This window comes from Centropristis striata, chromosome 5, assembly GCF_030273125.1.
Source record: "Centropristis striata isolate RG_2023a ecotype Rhode Island chromosome 5, C.striata_1.0, whole genome shotgun sequence".
Lineage (NCBI taxonomy): Eukaryota > Metazoa > Chordata > Actinopteri > Perciformes > Serranidae > Centropristis > Centropristis striata.
Window position 1 is genome coordinate 3,035,507 of NC_081521.1, and position 16,294 is coordinate 3,051,800.

Genomic DNA, 16,294 nt, shown 5'->3' on the forward strand with positions numbered 1-16,294 from the left:
ACAGAGGGAAACAAATAGATTCAGGCTGGATTCAGACTCAAACACATGATGACAACTGTTATTACACACGGTCATAAATCTTTACGACATTTTAGCAGAAGAATACAGTATATGGCGGTATTTAAGTACAAACTTGTGCTAGTTGCGTAAGCTTTTGTGAAGAAAGGAACCATTCTTACACCTATTTTACTGTATTAAACACTTTAAATACACATATTTTACCCTTTGATGCACAACATATTGCCACACCTTCTAATGCGCAACACGGGTCAAAAATGACCTGCATTCATTTCCCATGTTATTTAATGCTGCTGTGTGTTTCTGTGCTCTATTTTTTTATATTAAGTATTCTTTAAATATCTTGTTTTTGATAACAACTGATCATTATTTCCATTTTGCCTCTCACACTTTATGAACAAAAAAAGGTTTTGTATTATTACATAGCTAACTACTTGGCTAAGTAGCTTGCTAAGCTAACTACTTAGCTAACTTCTTGGTTAAGTAGTTAGCTTAGCAAGTTACTGAGCTAACTACTTAGCCAAGAAGTTAGCTAAGTAGTTAGCTTAGCTCAACAAACTGAGCAACAAATTGCACAAAAGTACCATGATGAGCTGCTGGGATGTTAGTTTTGGCAAAAAACTCAGACTTCTTGTCCTTTTTTATATCTTTTTAACATTTTATATAACTTTATTGACATGTTGCCGTGGATACGCATTGTTCTGCTTCTCTCCTGATGACGGCTCGCCTTGTTAGTGACCTGTCAATCAAAGGTAGCCCCGCCCAAAATCATACGATTCTTTATCTTCTATTTTCTTCTAAATGGGGCCATTATTTACACTATTAACATCAGATTGTCTTGAAGAAGATTTTAAAAAAATAATTTCTGAGGTAATAAATCAGGTGAGAAGTTTTCTCATTTTGCATTGAAATGAATAGACCAAAATGCTTCTGCAGCCAAACTTAGCGCCCCCTGCTGGAATTTTTGGTAGAATGCAGTTTAAGGCACTTCCTGGTTTGCCTCCCTGCTCAGACCAGGAGGTTGCCACCTGTGTTAGATGTGATTTAGGTAGCTTGTCATTGCCATCGAAATTAGAAAACCAGTTATTGAAAATGATGTCCTTATATAGCTTTGTTTTAAAATTCTATATCATTATTCCCAAACAGTTTTTCATGTCAAAGTTTTGCCAAAAGTATCTCATATCAGTCTGAAAACCGTCTGATTGGAACAATTCTATTGAAAGTTAATGAAGTCTTCTGGGGTGAGTGGGCCCACAGTACAATAGTATTAATTAGCATTGATCACTTACTAGCTCTGTGTAAAAAGGTTAGTTCACAGCCTACGCAACATCTAGTTCACAGGAAGAACAAGTCATCAGTGGTAACTACACTGTGACAGCTTCTAAAGACACATAATGGAGGAAGAACTTTATAAACTTTTAAAATTGATGCTCAAATTGGGTGAAAGTCAGGGAGAAGCCTCAGGGGCTAATCAGGAGGAAAGACCTTGATGTGTAGGTTAAAGCAGAACGCAACGTAGCGCGCTATCCACACACACACACACACACAACACACACACACACATAAAGATATTGTGTAAGATCTGCTGTGCTCTTTTAAAGACAGTCTTCAAAGAGTCTTCACTTCACTCCTCGTTATCTCACACCAGCTAATATGATGAAAACACACATGCACGCACACAGACACACACACACACACACATGCATACACGCACACATATGCACACACAAGCACACACACATGCATGCACGCTTACACGTGCACTGCCAATGCTTGTGAGGATATTTGGATCTTTGAAAACACACACACACTCGCACACACACACGCAGACACACACACATATGCACACACAAGCACACACACATGCATGCACGCACGCACGTGCACTGCCAATACTTTTGAGAATATTTGGATCTTTGAAAACACACACACGCACACACACACACACACTCGCACACACACATGCATACAAACACATGCAATTGCACACACACATGCACGGACACACACGCAAACATGCACGCACGCACGCACGCACACACACACACACACACACTGAAACTTGCACACGCACACAAACAAACACACACTCGCACATGCACACTCACTCACACCCACACTTGCACACACAATTGCACACACACTCGCACACACATGCACACACACACTCGCAGACACACACACACACACACACTCGCACACACATGCACGCACGCACACACAATCGTACACACAATCGTACACACACATGCATGCACACAAACACACACATGCATCCACGCACACACACACACACACACACCTACATTTGGATCCTTAAAGTGTCGAAATACAAGAACACAACTGTAGGTTTAGTAGTGTGTGTGTGTATATAAAAGTGTGTTTGTGTCTGCACGGGTTTTAAACAAGACAGATACAAAAACTACAGATGCTATTGAAAGTGTGCACACGTACAGGCAGCCACACACACACACACACACACACACACACACACACACACTCTCCAGCAGCACTAGAGCAGAGGAATCAGTGTGAGCTGATGATCACATGCTGTATTAGTGTATGCCGGGGGAAGCCTCAGTGCCCCTGAGCAACACAGAGAGATGTGAGCTGAAGCTCCATGAGGCGGAGGGAAACGTTGTCCGGGTGCTTGATGAGCTGCTACACCTTCAAATGTCTCTACTGTACGAAGTTTGGAAGGGCAAGCTTCCAGTATTCTGTCTGTCCTCCACCCTCCTCCTCCTGCTGCTGCTGCTGCTGCTCACATTTCTCTCTAACTTTCTGTGAATTTGTAACTTAAAAACTGCTGCAGCGATGCACATACTTGAGGAGAGGAACTTGTCTTTGCTTTTGAATAATACAGCAGCAGATCCAATTGAGGAATGTGGAATGCTGAAAGCGAAAGTACAAAGGCTAGATTTTACTGAGTGCATGCATAAGCAGCCGCTCTTAACTGTTTTTCACCACAGATGGAATACAAAAAAAGTTAACAAAAAGGGAAAAAAAAAAAAAAAGGCATGATCTTTTGACTCGGTAAATACAAACTTTAACAACCTGATTTGACTTCTTAAAGACAAAGACGGCTCTATTGGAAAGACCAAGACAAAACTACAACAACTATATTAACATTGCATCAGAAAACGACATGAAACCAAAATCACCTTCGGGAAATTTCATGTTTCATGCAAGTTTGCTGCTTCAACTATGGAGCCCTATAACTGACAAAATATAGTTAAAGATTATCAGACAAGTAAAAAGTATGAATAAATACATTAAAAATAATAAAAGTAATTGTAGGTTTCAAAGAAAATTTAAGCAAACCCAATATTCACTTTTGTTTAGGAACAAACTTTGTCCACTTGTTGTTCCACCTTGCCATAGTTGCTTTTTTCAGAGCTTCCTGTCCAAATGGTGATGCCCAAAAATGTCCCGAAGACAGTAAAAATGTAAACTAGAAAATTTCTAAAGAAATTGTGAGTGTGCTCGACTCTGGCCTGTGACTTTCACCCATACATTATTAGATTACAATTTGAACTGTTTGCAAAATAGAAAAGAGGATGTTAGATGTGTTTGTCCGTGTGATAGCTTTGGTTGCCAAGCAACAAGGGCCAGGTGGCGCCCACCAATCAGAGCAGAGCAATCAACTGAAATCAACAGCTGTGGAATTTGACGCCACTGTGAGAGGTGGAAACAGGTGAAAATTGCCCCTCGAACAGAAAGCATTTTTGGCAAAACCATAATACCTATCATTGATCCGACTTCACTTTGAGCTTCCTGAGTTCTTCCTGAACGTCTACATATGTGTTTTTTTAAAAAAAAAGAAGAAATTGTTTTTTTAGAGCGATCGGAAGAAACTGGTGCCTCTGCTTTTCTCCAGAAATTTTCCCTCCTTTTTTCCATGCCGGTCTATGAGGCTGTGGGTGATGTTGGTGGATCATCTGTGCGTCCTACGCCCAAACTATAACTCTGACAGCTTTACCAGAGGATTGTGAGGGAGAAGACACATTTTCCTACGTTTCTATGTATAAATTATTTCTGTAGAGTGGCATTTGTGGCTTTTTTGGTCATTTTGTGTCTTTTTTGATAATTTTGTGTCTGTTTTGGTCATTTTGTTTCCTTTTTTTGGTCATTTTGTGTCTTTTTTTAGTCATTTTGTGTCTTTTTTGGTCATTGTATTTCTTTTTTGGGCCATTTTGTGTCTTTTTTTTGGTCATTTTGTCTCATTTTGTGGTCAATTTGATTCTTTTTTGGGTAATTTTGTGTCTTTTCTGACAAATCCCAAAGTAGCAAGTTATTGCAACAGTTAGTTACAACATGCATATTAAATTGGGGGTCGCGACTCAAAAAGGTTGAGAAATACTGTGTTAGGAAGTTCCTTTTGTGGTCCGAATTCTTGTCTTTAAAAGTGTCTGTATTCTGTAATTCAATGCTTATTGTTGTGCAGCGCTTTGGTCAACACTGTTGTTTTCAAATGCTCTTTATAAATACATTTGTATTGTATTGTATTGTAAAATATGGCTTATATCATCAGCATCATAAACAGTATGTGCTTATATTTGCTATAATGAGGAACTGGGTTAGAGAATATACTTTCAAACTTTTAAAAAAATGCATAAGTTTAATGCTTATGTTCAGAAAAAGAAGCCTTGGGATTATATAATCATATTTACACCCGACAGTGCAACACTTCAGCTCTTAAACTCTCCTAGAATCTTAAAGCTGCGACTGCAGACATTATTGCTGCATCTCACTGCAACACCCTGTCTTGTTTACTTAAAATCAGGAATTCTGAACTAAACTCAAAAACTTAGAGAACTCATATCAACGGCAATGTTATGTCATATGCAGAAAATATCAAGAAGGTAATTAATATCTGTAAAAAATGTCTTGTTTTGCTGCAACCTGCTTTTCTTTCTTTCTCACTCACTTTAAATGACTTTGTACCTGTCAACTAGCTAAAATTAGAAGCAAAAGAGTGACAAGCTGAACTGCGACTGAGGACTTATGTCATAGCAAACCAGACTATGTTTGCCTTTGAAAAGGTGTCATTCTCAGCATTGGTAGGAAAACAAGTTTGGTAGCATTGGAGAACTCGGATTTCATACTTTTACATCAGACATTCACTCTGAAAGCTGTTTCTAATGACGAGATTTTTCTCTGTGTAAAAACCTAAAGTGACAGCACTCAGAATCCTATCAATATGATTTTTTTGGGTCCTTAACTCCCCCAGAATAATCTGGAGAACATGAGAAAAAAAATGAATTTCTTTCTTTTACATCAGACAGAGTGCTGCTCTGAAAATAACATCATCTCTCTCCATGGGAAACATCAAACGCAGCACTCAGACTGGATTGTTATGTCTTCAACTTCCACATATCCTTGATTCTTTGAGGGGCCATGTGAAGTAAAGTATTATCATAACTAGTATTATTTGAAAGTAGTCTTCATAATTAAGTTATACCTAGGATTTTTTTCTATTTCAAATTCATGGAAGTGCTTACACATTAAATGCAATTTGTAATTAAACTTTTGGTATATTAATCCAGTGTTTCCACTAGCATTTTTTTCAGCCGTGGTGCTGCTGTGTCTGTGGCAAATGACGTCATCGCCTCATTTGCATAATTGACTTGTAACGGACGCTGTAGCAGAGAAGAATAACGTTGTAGGGAAGACAAAAAGTGAGTAAAAAACACCCTTAATATGTTTACAACTGCAAGTGCTCTGTCTTCTGTCACAATTTCAATCCTCCTCCTTATTCAGAAATATGAGCACTATACAAGAAAAACTCTCTTGCAAAGTTATTGCTAGTTTGCCATTGGTTAAACCACCACATGTCAGTTGTGGCACTGTTACGGTCCCCTACCAAAGGCTTCCAATAAAGGGGATCTAACATAATTGCCAGAGTCAGGAGTGGTGCAAAAAAATGATTTATTACAAAAAATTCAACAAACAGCCTCAGATTGCTGACCCCTGCCCTAAAGCATACCCTGCTTTATCATTTATTTTACTCATGAGACCCTAACTTACAAAACAAACATGGCGCTGCAAGTTAAATGACAAGTAGGGTCGTTCATTTTCTCATAGACTTCTATACAATCTGGCCATTTTTGTAACCAGTGGGGTTGCCACCTACTGACCTTTAGAAAGAATGCTAGTTTAAGGCATAACCACATTGGCCTTACTTTGCTTTAATTTCAACTCTCCTCCTTAATCCGGCCTTGGGACTAAAGGCTAAAGTGACCCAAAAGAGACTCCGACTGTAAACCAGATTGGACACTAAGAGGTTTAACGTCCCCTCCGGCTCTGTGACTGCAGCTGGGAGAGACTGCAGCGGGAGGACTTTGCCGCCGGCAGCTCGTTAAGAGGAGCAAGAATGAGTTGCTGAATTTGTCGCTAGCCGCTTTTTTGAAAAACAGTCGCTAGGGGGGTCTGAAAAGTCGCTAAATCTAGCGAACGTTACCTTTTACGTTGATGTCCTAAGAGGTCCGACAGGATTTGATGAGCTCGTTGATGACTCAAAACAAGTTGAAAATAACGTTGTGTGTTGTTGTGCTCATAGAGTGCGAGTAGAAATCATTAGTGGCGCATTGATATTAATGATCAGGTGAAATTTTAGCAGCGGCGCACGTAATGAATGTAGGGAAACATTGTAATCCTTTGCACCTTCCCTGATATTCCAAATGCAAAAGAGAAAACTCACCTTCTTTGCAGCATTGATGCAGCGCATGTATTCTTTGGCCAGGTCTGAACACCTGAGGGTCTGCTCTCTGTTTTCCCTGTAGCACGATAAGATCTGGGCCTGCAGCCCACTACACACCGGGTCTGTATTACGAGACCTGCAACAGACACAAGCACAGAGATATGGAGTTATGAATGTGAAAAATACTCTGTCTGGTAATTTGAATTGGAGTTTTAATTATGCAGACTGAAAAAAATCACTTTAAAAGATCAATGAAACTAAAAAAGTCAACATCTGAAGCTTGAAAACTGCACCAGATGCATCAAATTCTGAATGTTTTGTAGATCAAAGTTTCACATATCACTTTAACTCGGGTTTGATCTTTTATGGTCATAACAAATACTGATAATGGATTAGTTAATTAAATTAGTAATTTGACAATGTAAAAAACAAGATAACAAACAGCAACAGACAAACAAGTTAATTTAAAACGGGAACAATGGATCAAATACGGACATGGAACTCAGATAGAAAAAGTAAAACAGGCAAAAACTAATGAAAACTAGCAAACTCACTCTTAAAACAAATTAAAATGAACTGATTGTGAAAACAAAAAATCAAAACGAAATTAAAACTAAAACTGATGAAAAATCCAAAACTATTATAACCTTGCCTCTCACACATTCTAATGCCACTATTCCATCATATACACTGATCTTAATGACTTCATATTTTAATGAATTATTGTAAAGGAGAATAAAGGTGATTGTATATTTTATTTAAGGCATCTTATTTTGACAGTCTTCTTGTAAATTCTGTTGTGGATTCTGTTAACACTCTTATTTTGAAAGCTGCATGTGTTTAGTGACAGGGAGTTATTAAAAACAGTTAGTCACAGTTTAGTGTGATAAAAACAACTTTAACTGTTAGCTAATATTAGCCTGCGGCTACCAAACGGCGTATGTAGTAGAGTTTGGACCTGATCCATTGAAAACAGTAAAAACAAAACTTTATTAACTGACAGCTAAGCAGAATACGGGCGGAAAGATACTTCCTACGGGCACTGCACTAGTAGAATAAAATTCTGCATTGGTTTCACTTTTCAGGACCAGAGCTGCTGCTTGGTAAATATGTACAATATGTAGTTCAACTCAGTCCTAACAGAAAATTCAATAATATCTGATATATACAGCCCTGCTTAGCCTGCTGCCCCCGCGACCCGGCCCCGGATAAGCGGACGAGAATGGATGGATGGATGATACAGTACTGTGCAGAAGTTTAACGCAGGTGGGAAAAAATGCTGAAAATGTTAAAGGTCCCATATTATGCTAGTTTGAACTGCGTGATACATGTCCACTTGTCCTTAAAATCAATATTACAAAATCAATTCTAAAAAAATCGCTTTTATCGTTTGTATCCATATCAATGGACAGAATGCAAAGTGAGTGAACAGAAGAAAAAAATCAAAACAATATTTGGAGTGACCACCCCTTGTCTTCAAACCAGCATCAACTCTTTTCTCTATTTGTTCACATAGTATTTTTTTTCCTGTGCTCTACATGAGAGAAAAAAATAAAATGAAAAAAACACGCACCAAAAAGAAGAGGTCTGATTAAATGAGGCAAGACAAAGATGAAAAACAATTACCAACCTCGCCGACTGCAACCTGTTTAACAACCTATGGTGTGTAGGCTACGTGCTTCACTGCAAATCATGCAATTAGTGCTAAATCATATTTAATTGAGTGGGCAGGATCATTCTGATCAAATACAGCAGAAAAGTGTGCTTTGAGAGACTGAATCCGCCGTGCTTAATTTGATATGTGGGCTGTATTATAATTGGTCTTTGCCTGTCTATCTGCGTGATTGTTAACTATGACAGGCCTGCTGCCGCCGCCGCGCCTCGCTGTAATGGATTCTGACTGATTGAAGCAGAGACAAGTGAGTTATGTACGCCCACGCAGGTACAGAAAAGGCACATGCACAAATTTACACACCCACACACACTTTGTAGTACACCGTAAACAAGACAGCATCACAAACCGTGCACACACACACGCACACCCCGCCGCATCGTCAACTGTGCCCCTGCACACACACTTCCTCTGTGAGGAGCATTTAACTCCTGATTTAATTGAAAGCCAAATTAAAGGGTCTTTTTGGCTTTGATTCACGGAGGAGAGCTGACCCCCGCGTTTCAATTACAGCGTATCCATATCCACACAGGCACACACACACACACACATTTTATCTCCACAAACAGTATCATGGATGGAGTTTATCTAAGGGTGATGGAGGTTAAAGAGGAAAATGAACAGACGGATAGAAAAACACATAAAGGAAGGAAGTGAGATTAAACGATGAAATGGAAGAATGAAGCATTCTTTGGTGTTCTCTCACAAGAACATTTAAAAAAAAAAGATGACAGCTTATCAGATTACTGGTCCCCCTACACCGCACACCACCTCCAATGGTTTATCTCGCCTGTTTAATCTGTCTTTTCCGCACTTTTTTGTCTTCTGTCTTCTCTCAAACTCTGTCTCCTTTCTTATTTTCTCCCCCCCCCCTCTTTTTTTTTTTTCTCTCATCACATTAACAACACAGAGAGGACGACACCAAAGCGCGCCATCTTTATCTCGCTCGCCGTTTGAGGCCACCGAAGATAAGGAACTCTCCTTTAATTTGAAATAAATGGCCTTCATCAGGGAAGCCAAAGCCTCCTGATAGCGCTGCGTGGTTTATTAAAGGCGCTTGAAGCAGAAAATTGGCTCAGCCGCAGCAAAAGCTAAAGCTCCGTCCACATGCTACACCAAATTGAAGGTGAGGTCTTAAATCAACAATATTAACTGAGCCGCTTACAGAAATAAATAAATAAATAAATAAACAAACAGAGAGAGAGCGAGTTGAGGCCTTGGTTTTTTAGCTGGAACGAGGTAAAGCGGCGTCGCTGACAGCCAGTCTAAGTTCTGTCTGTGAAGATTATAAGGACATACTTTATTAAACTAAATGTATTTCACTTTTATATGAATGAACAATATAGCCATAATGAGGCACAATTCATCGTTTTGTATTAAAATAACATTTTTAAACATATTTTTGATTCACAAATTCATGACTGTAATGCATCCAGATAAAAAATGTCATGCTTTTCTCACACTTATATACAATAAATATTTAATAAACTTTATAAAAATAAATATACATTTGTTTAAGAATGTCTAATTTTAATAGAATATAATCAAACATAATGTTTTTTTTAACAATGTGTAAAGAACAAAATCTGATTCACAAATTCATTACCGTAATGCATCCAGATAAAAAATGTCATGCTTTCCCCACACTTATATACAATAAATATTTAATAACCTTTATATAAATAAATATACATTTGTTGAAGAATATCTAATTTAATAGAATATAATCAAATATAATGGTTTTTAACAATGTAGAAAGAACAAAATCTGAATGAAAATTGATGAGAAAAAATGGTTAAATGTTACGGTGATGATAGAATTGTTTGCATTAAAATGTGTGCATATTTTAATAAAATTAATAAAACATTTTGGTGATACCAGCTACCCTTAAGCAAGAAAAAAAAAAATTGTTGTTTTTTTATTTAAAAATGTGTTACGGTAATGAATTTTGTTGCTCACAGTATCTAAAAATGTCAGAAAATACCTTATTTAAAAAAAAAACAGATTATAAATTCATATTAAACAGTGACTTTAGATTGTATTTATTATAAAGGATCAAAGAAAATATTCATTCAAGCTCTCTATTTTAGCCGCGTACTGGCTTCTTGTTGCTGTTAATGTGTGTATGTGCTGTGAAAGCATTTAAATGCGTGTGGGAGCAGTCGTTTTTGGGAGAGTTCTTCACGCATCTGTGAGTGGTAAATATGACAAAACATAAACAGTAAGATTAGTCGCTTAATTAATGGCGCTGCCCATTATTTTTAATCTCCAGCAGCGAAGGCGGAGGCGGACGAAACACAGAGGCCTCAGACTTCTGGACCACGCAGACCAGCTTACCGAGACAAAGAGAGAGAGAAATAAAAGGGGAGAAATTGGAAAATGGAAAAGACACAAAACACACCAGCAACTACAAAAGCCTCCGGCAAAGCTACGAGCCTGATAACGAAGATGCTTTTATCGCCTCTAAACCATGCATCTATCGGAGTTCCACTGATGTTTTTTTATTTTGTGTGTTTTCCTTAATGGCTTTGGCTGAACATGTGAAGCATTGTTTGTCCTACATGCCATTTTATTTCTATCCTGTCAGCTACAAAGTATTGGTATCTGGGCTGTGTTTGAGGCAGCTAATTAGCAAATCTTGTTAACATCTCACAGAAAGTAGCGCCCGAGGACGAATAATGAAGAGAATCCAATGTTGTGACTGACTTTTGAGGGCTGCAACACAAGTTCAGTGGAAGTTTGCACATTTTGTTTGTGTGCCAACACACTGGGAATATGGTTTTCTAGTCTTGACGGGAGCGTGTCTATGTTCTCCAGGTCCTATGTTCCCCTCTTTGTATGAGACTGGGGAACATAGGACCCTTTTTTCCCCCGCTTTTTCCCAAAAAGGGTCCTATGTTCCCCGGTCTGTTACTTTTTCTACCATTTCTGCCAAATTCCATGGCAAATAACCCTAACCCTAACCCCGCAACAGTGGGGAACATCGGGCCCTTTTTCTGAAAAATGGATGAATGGATGGATGGATGGATGTGTGGATGGATGGATGGATGGATGTGTGGATGGATGGATGGATGGATGGATGTGTGGATGGATGGATGGATGGATGTGTGGATGGATGGATGTGTGGATGGATGGATGGATGGATGGATGGATGGATGGATGGATGGATGGATGGATGGATGGATGGATGGATGGTTGGATGTGATGGATGGGTGGGTGGGTGGATGGATGGATGGATGGATGGATGGATAGTAATGGATGGACGGATGGATGGGTAGTAATGGATGGATGGATGGATGGATGGATGGATGGATGGATGGATGGATGGAATGTATCGTGTGTGACTTTAGTGTGTCCTGAACTTTTTTTTTATAATTGCCGTCTGTGTATTCCAATGTCAATGACTGAAACAACTGCATTTTTCAATGTCTCTTTAAACATTAGGTGTTGGGAAAAACAATCTTTTTATACAGTGGTAAAGTTACTTTTGTGTCGAGGGAGGGTGACCCAAGCAAAAAAAAACAAAAAAAAACACATTACTGACTCAACTTTTAATTGTTGTGGTTTGTTTTGTCTGCTGGCACATGAACAGTTTTAAAAATCTGATTATAAACTGTTATTCTGACTAGCGCACGGAAATCACATCTTTCTTCTTCTTCTTCTTCTTCTTCTTCTTCTTGTTCTTACAACATAACAATGTGGGTTGGTTAGGTGAAAAATGTAGTTACCAATATTTGTGGTAACATTCTATTCACAAGAGGTCCAAAGAATGTTTTTCAGTAACTGAAAATTTTGGTCAGACCAAACAATTTAAGTGAATTTTTCATCTCTGATTAAACCATATTTTTCTGCCAAGATTAATCTTCCTTTTAGTGCAGTTAGTTTAATCATTTAAAGTTCTGGAATTATTCAGTAGTGAGGTGAATGTTTGAGTTGAAATTGGTGATGAAAGAAATATTCTTTCAGTACCAAGGTAAAAAAAAAAAAAGATCAAACAAAACATCATGGTCATGAGCATATTTAAAATCAAGTAATAGTAACTAAGAACCATGAGTTTATCTCTGAATGACTCTCAACACACTGCATGGCCACTGGCTCCTACAGGAACTACACGTTTTTCAGGCCAGGCATCTACATCACACACACGTATCACCAACTATTAAACTCCTGTATTTTGTCTATCTTTGTCTGCCTTCTGTTCCTGGAGTCTGCTGGGCTCTCTTAGCCCTGACAAACTTGAGCCTACACTGTCAGGATTAACACATGTTTGATATTCTGTTTAACGCTCTCATTCTCCCCCTATGACTCTTGTAGTACTCGTGTAGTTCTATGTCCTCTCGTCAAGGAGGTTGCTGTTGTTGTCACTGTTTTTATAGCTGGGGTATATGGCGAGCTTCTTCGAAGTCACAGGTGGCTTGGAAAGACAGAGATACTGGACTTGTGTTGGTGTTTAGTTGGGCTGTCCCAGACTAAGAATGTACAAAAGCAACACTTTTGTTTTGGCTCCCATTTTTCTTGAGCTGAATTTCAAGTGGCTGGGAGTGTTTTTTTGTCAACCATTAGAGACTCACACCAATGTGCATGCTTGTGTCACTAACTAAACAATCATATTGCTTAACTGCTCCACTAAGGTGGTGGCCATCTTGAAAAATGGCCGCCATCTTGGAATTTTAAGTAACTGTGGGTGGCTTATTATCAAGTGACCAACAGATACTGCTCATGCCAATTTGCATGCTTGTATCACCAAATAAGCCATTATATAATTTAATTGCTCCATTAAGGTGTTGGCCATCTTGAAAAATGGCCGCCATCTTAAAATTTCAAATGTCTCGGAGAATTTTCTTGTCAAGTGACCCATGGAGAGTGTTCACGCCAATTTTCAATTGTGTTCAAAAAATAATAACGGAAAACATAAAATTAGGATGTATGATGATCAAAAACAAACTAATTGCAAATAAATAAACTTTTAATTAAATATAGAAAATAAAAACTCATACATATCGGGTCACTTTAGACCATGGATCTCAAACTCAAATTACCTGGGCACAAAAAAAGACACAAAATTACAAAAAAAGACACAAAATGACTGAAAAAACACTAAAGTATATAAAAAAAATAGACAGAATTATCAAAAAAGACACAAAATTGTTTAAAAAAAGACACAAAATGATAAAAAAAAGACACAAAATTATTAAAAAAGACGCAAAATTATTATTTTTTAAAGTAATTAAAGCTACCTTCCACACACAACACTGTAAAGTGCCATTCATATAAAACTCACATTAAACTTTCATATCAAGGTGGGGGCCACAAAATATCCTCACGAGGGCCACAATTGGCCCGTGGGCCGCGAGTTTGAGACCCCTGCTTTAGACCCATGTTGTGCATCAAAGGGCTAAAGTTGGACAGGTCTTTTTGATGATAAAATGTTAAATCCCCGGTGCGGAGAGAAAGACATGTGGAAAGATTCTCCCTGTCCCTAAAGAACCTCGATACTCCGGAGACCGTGAGGTAAACAGGTCCGTCCTTATCTATCGAGGCAGGAAATGGCATTTGACATGTCAGAGGGTCAGAATTCCTGAACAGACTGCTTTACCATTACCGGCTTGATTAATACTGGTGCGGCGGTGGAGTAAAGAGAAAAAGAGAGATGATAACAAGGGAAAAAGAGGGCAGGAGAGGTGAAGAGGAAAACAGGCGGAGAGACAGAGCTGCCTCTTATCTCCTGCTTGTAGCTTGTATGCGGCTGCAACCTGACAGCTTTTCAATTGACTGAGGGCACACATCCTCTTCTCCCCTATCTTGTATCTCCACACTCCTTCACTCGTCCTCTCCCATCACTCCATCCCTATCACAACCAGGACGAGAGGGTCCTCTCTGTACCGGCACTCTGACTTCACTTGGTCTCTCATCAACATTGAAGTGGAGGTGGAGTACTTCACTTCTCTCAGAGCCGCAGGTACTTTAGCCACTGCTTATATTTTAAGTAGCTCTAATGAATATGCATAGCTTCTCCAAGTAGAAGTAATTCCATACCCGTAGAATGGAATTCATTAAGAGTTCTTTTTGGTTGTTTTGCTGCGCAGAAATTATGTAAAGGGATCAGGCTGATTGGGCTCAATGTCGATTGAAATGTGCAACGGCATATTCGAAAAAAGTGGCAAATTTAACAGAAACAAAGTTGCAGATTTACGAGATTTAAAGTGGCAAATTTGCAAGAAAAAAGTTGCAGATTTACGAGATTAAAAGTGGCAAATTTGCAAGAAAAAAGTTGCAGATTTACGAGATTAAAAGTGGCAAATTTACACGAAAAACTGTTGCAGATTTACGAGATTAAAAGTGGCAAATTTACAAGAAAAACTGTTGCAGATTTACGAGATCAAAGTGGCAAATTTGCAAGAAAAGAGTAACAGATTTATAAGAAAAAAAAGTTGGGAAAATATTGTTTTGTATTTGTCAAGGAACGAGAACACACCACATACGCCGCCCAGAAAGCAGGGGATGCCACAAGGACACGTTAGTGACGGCATACTAGAGCCAAGTAAGAAAAAAAAATATATAGGGAGGGCGGTAATATTTCAAGAAAAATGTTGCAAATTTAATAGAAAAAAGTGGCAAATCTACGAGAAAAAAGTCACAGATTTACAGGATTAAAACTGGCAAATTTGCATGAAAAAAAGTTGCAGATTTACAAGATTAAAGTGGCAAATTTGCAAGAAAAAAATTGCAGATTTACGAGATTAAAAGTGGCAAATTTGCAAGAAAAAAGTTGCAGATTTATGAGATTAAAGTGGCAAATTTGCAAGAAAAAAGTTACAGATTTACGAGATTAAAAGTGGCAAATTTGCAAGAAAAAAGTCACAGATTTACAGCATTAAAAGTGGCAAATTTACAAGAAAAAAGTCACAGATTTACGGGATTAAAAGTGGCAAATTTGCAAGAAAAAAGTTGCAGATTTACGAGATTAAAAGTGGCAAATTTGCAAGAAAAAAAGTTGCAGATTTACGAGATTAAAAGTGGCAAATTTACAAGAAAAAATGTTGCAGATTTACGAGATCAAAGTGGCAAATTTGCAAGAAAAGAGTAACAGATTTATAAGAAAAAAAGTTGGGAAAATATTGTTTTGTATTTGTCAAGGAACCGGAACACACCACATACGCCGCCCAGAAAGCAGGGGATGCCACAAGGACACGTTAGTGACGGCATATTAGAGCCAAGTATGAAAAAAAAATATATAGGGAGGGCGGTAATATTTCAAGAAAACATTTGCAAATTTAATAGAAAAAAGTGGCAAATCTACGAGAAAAAAGTCACAGATTTACAGGATTAAAAGTGGCAAATTTGCAAGAAAAAAAGTTGCAGATTCACAAGATTAAAGTGGCAAATTCGCAAGAAAAAAAGACACTCCAAGCTACATTATGGAGACTAAGAAATGCTCAGAGTCAAAAACTCTAAGGAATTTTCATCATTGTGCGTGTGTTTAGTGTAACAATTTTGGTCATTTTTTTGTGTCTTTTGTTTGTCATTTTGTGTCTTTTTTTGAGTTATTTTGTGTCTTTTTTTAAGTTATTTTGTGTCTTTTTGTGTCTTCTTTTAAGTCATTTTGTGTCTTTTTGTGTCTATTTTTTAGGTCATTTACGGAATTTACAGTAGGGCTCCACGCTGCTTTGTTTTCTAGTCTGGACGTCATGAAGAAGTCTGTATTTGGAGCTTTTGGACACTCCACAGGGTTAACTACTGCACCATTTCCATCCATTCATGCTGCTCCTAAAACATGAAATGTATACGTTTTAAATGTACTGGGGTTGAAATGATGTGAGCTGCACACCATGATTCTGGTTGGTTTTTCTTTTACAGCGCAACAACAACGGCCAGGCAGACAGACAGCCTTTTAACTCCGACTC

The 16,294-nt window shown here is 38.2% G+C and overlaps 1 protein-coding gene across 2 annotated transcripts in view; it reads right to left on the reverse strand.

Moving 5' to 3' along the window:
• chchd6a (coiled-coil-helix-coiled-coil-helix domain containing 6a) overlaps window positions 1–16,294 on the reverse strand; it is a 107,410-nt gene that overhangs the window by 28,504 nt on the left and 62,612 nt on the right. For both annotated transcript variants that reach the window (XM_059333783.1, XM_059333782.1), the window contains one exon: window positions 6,719–6,854. In XM_059333783.1, the coding sequence (XP_059189766.1) occupies window positions 6,719–6,854 (136 nt within the window). The remainder of the gene's footprint in view (window positions 1–6,718; window positions 6,855–16,294) is intronic.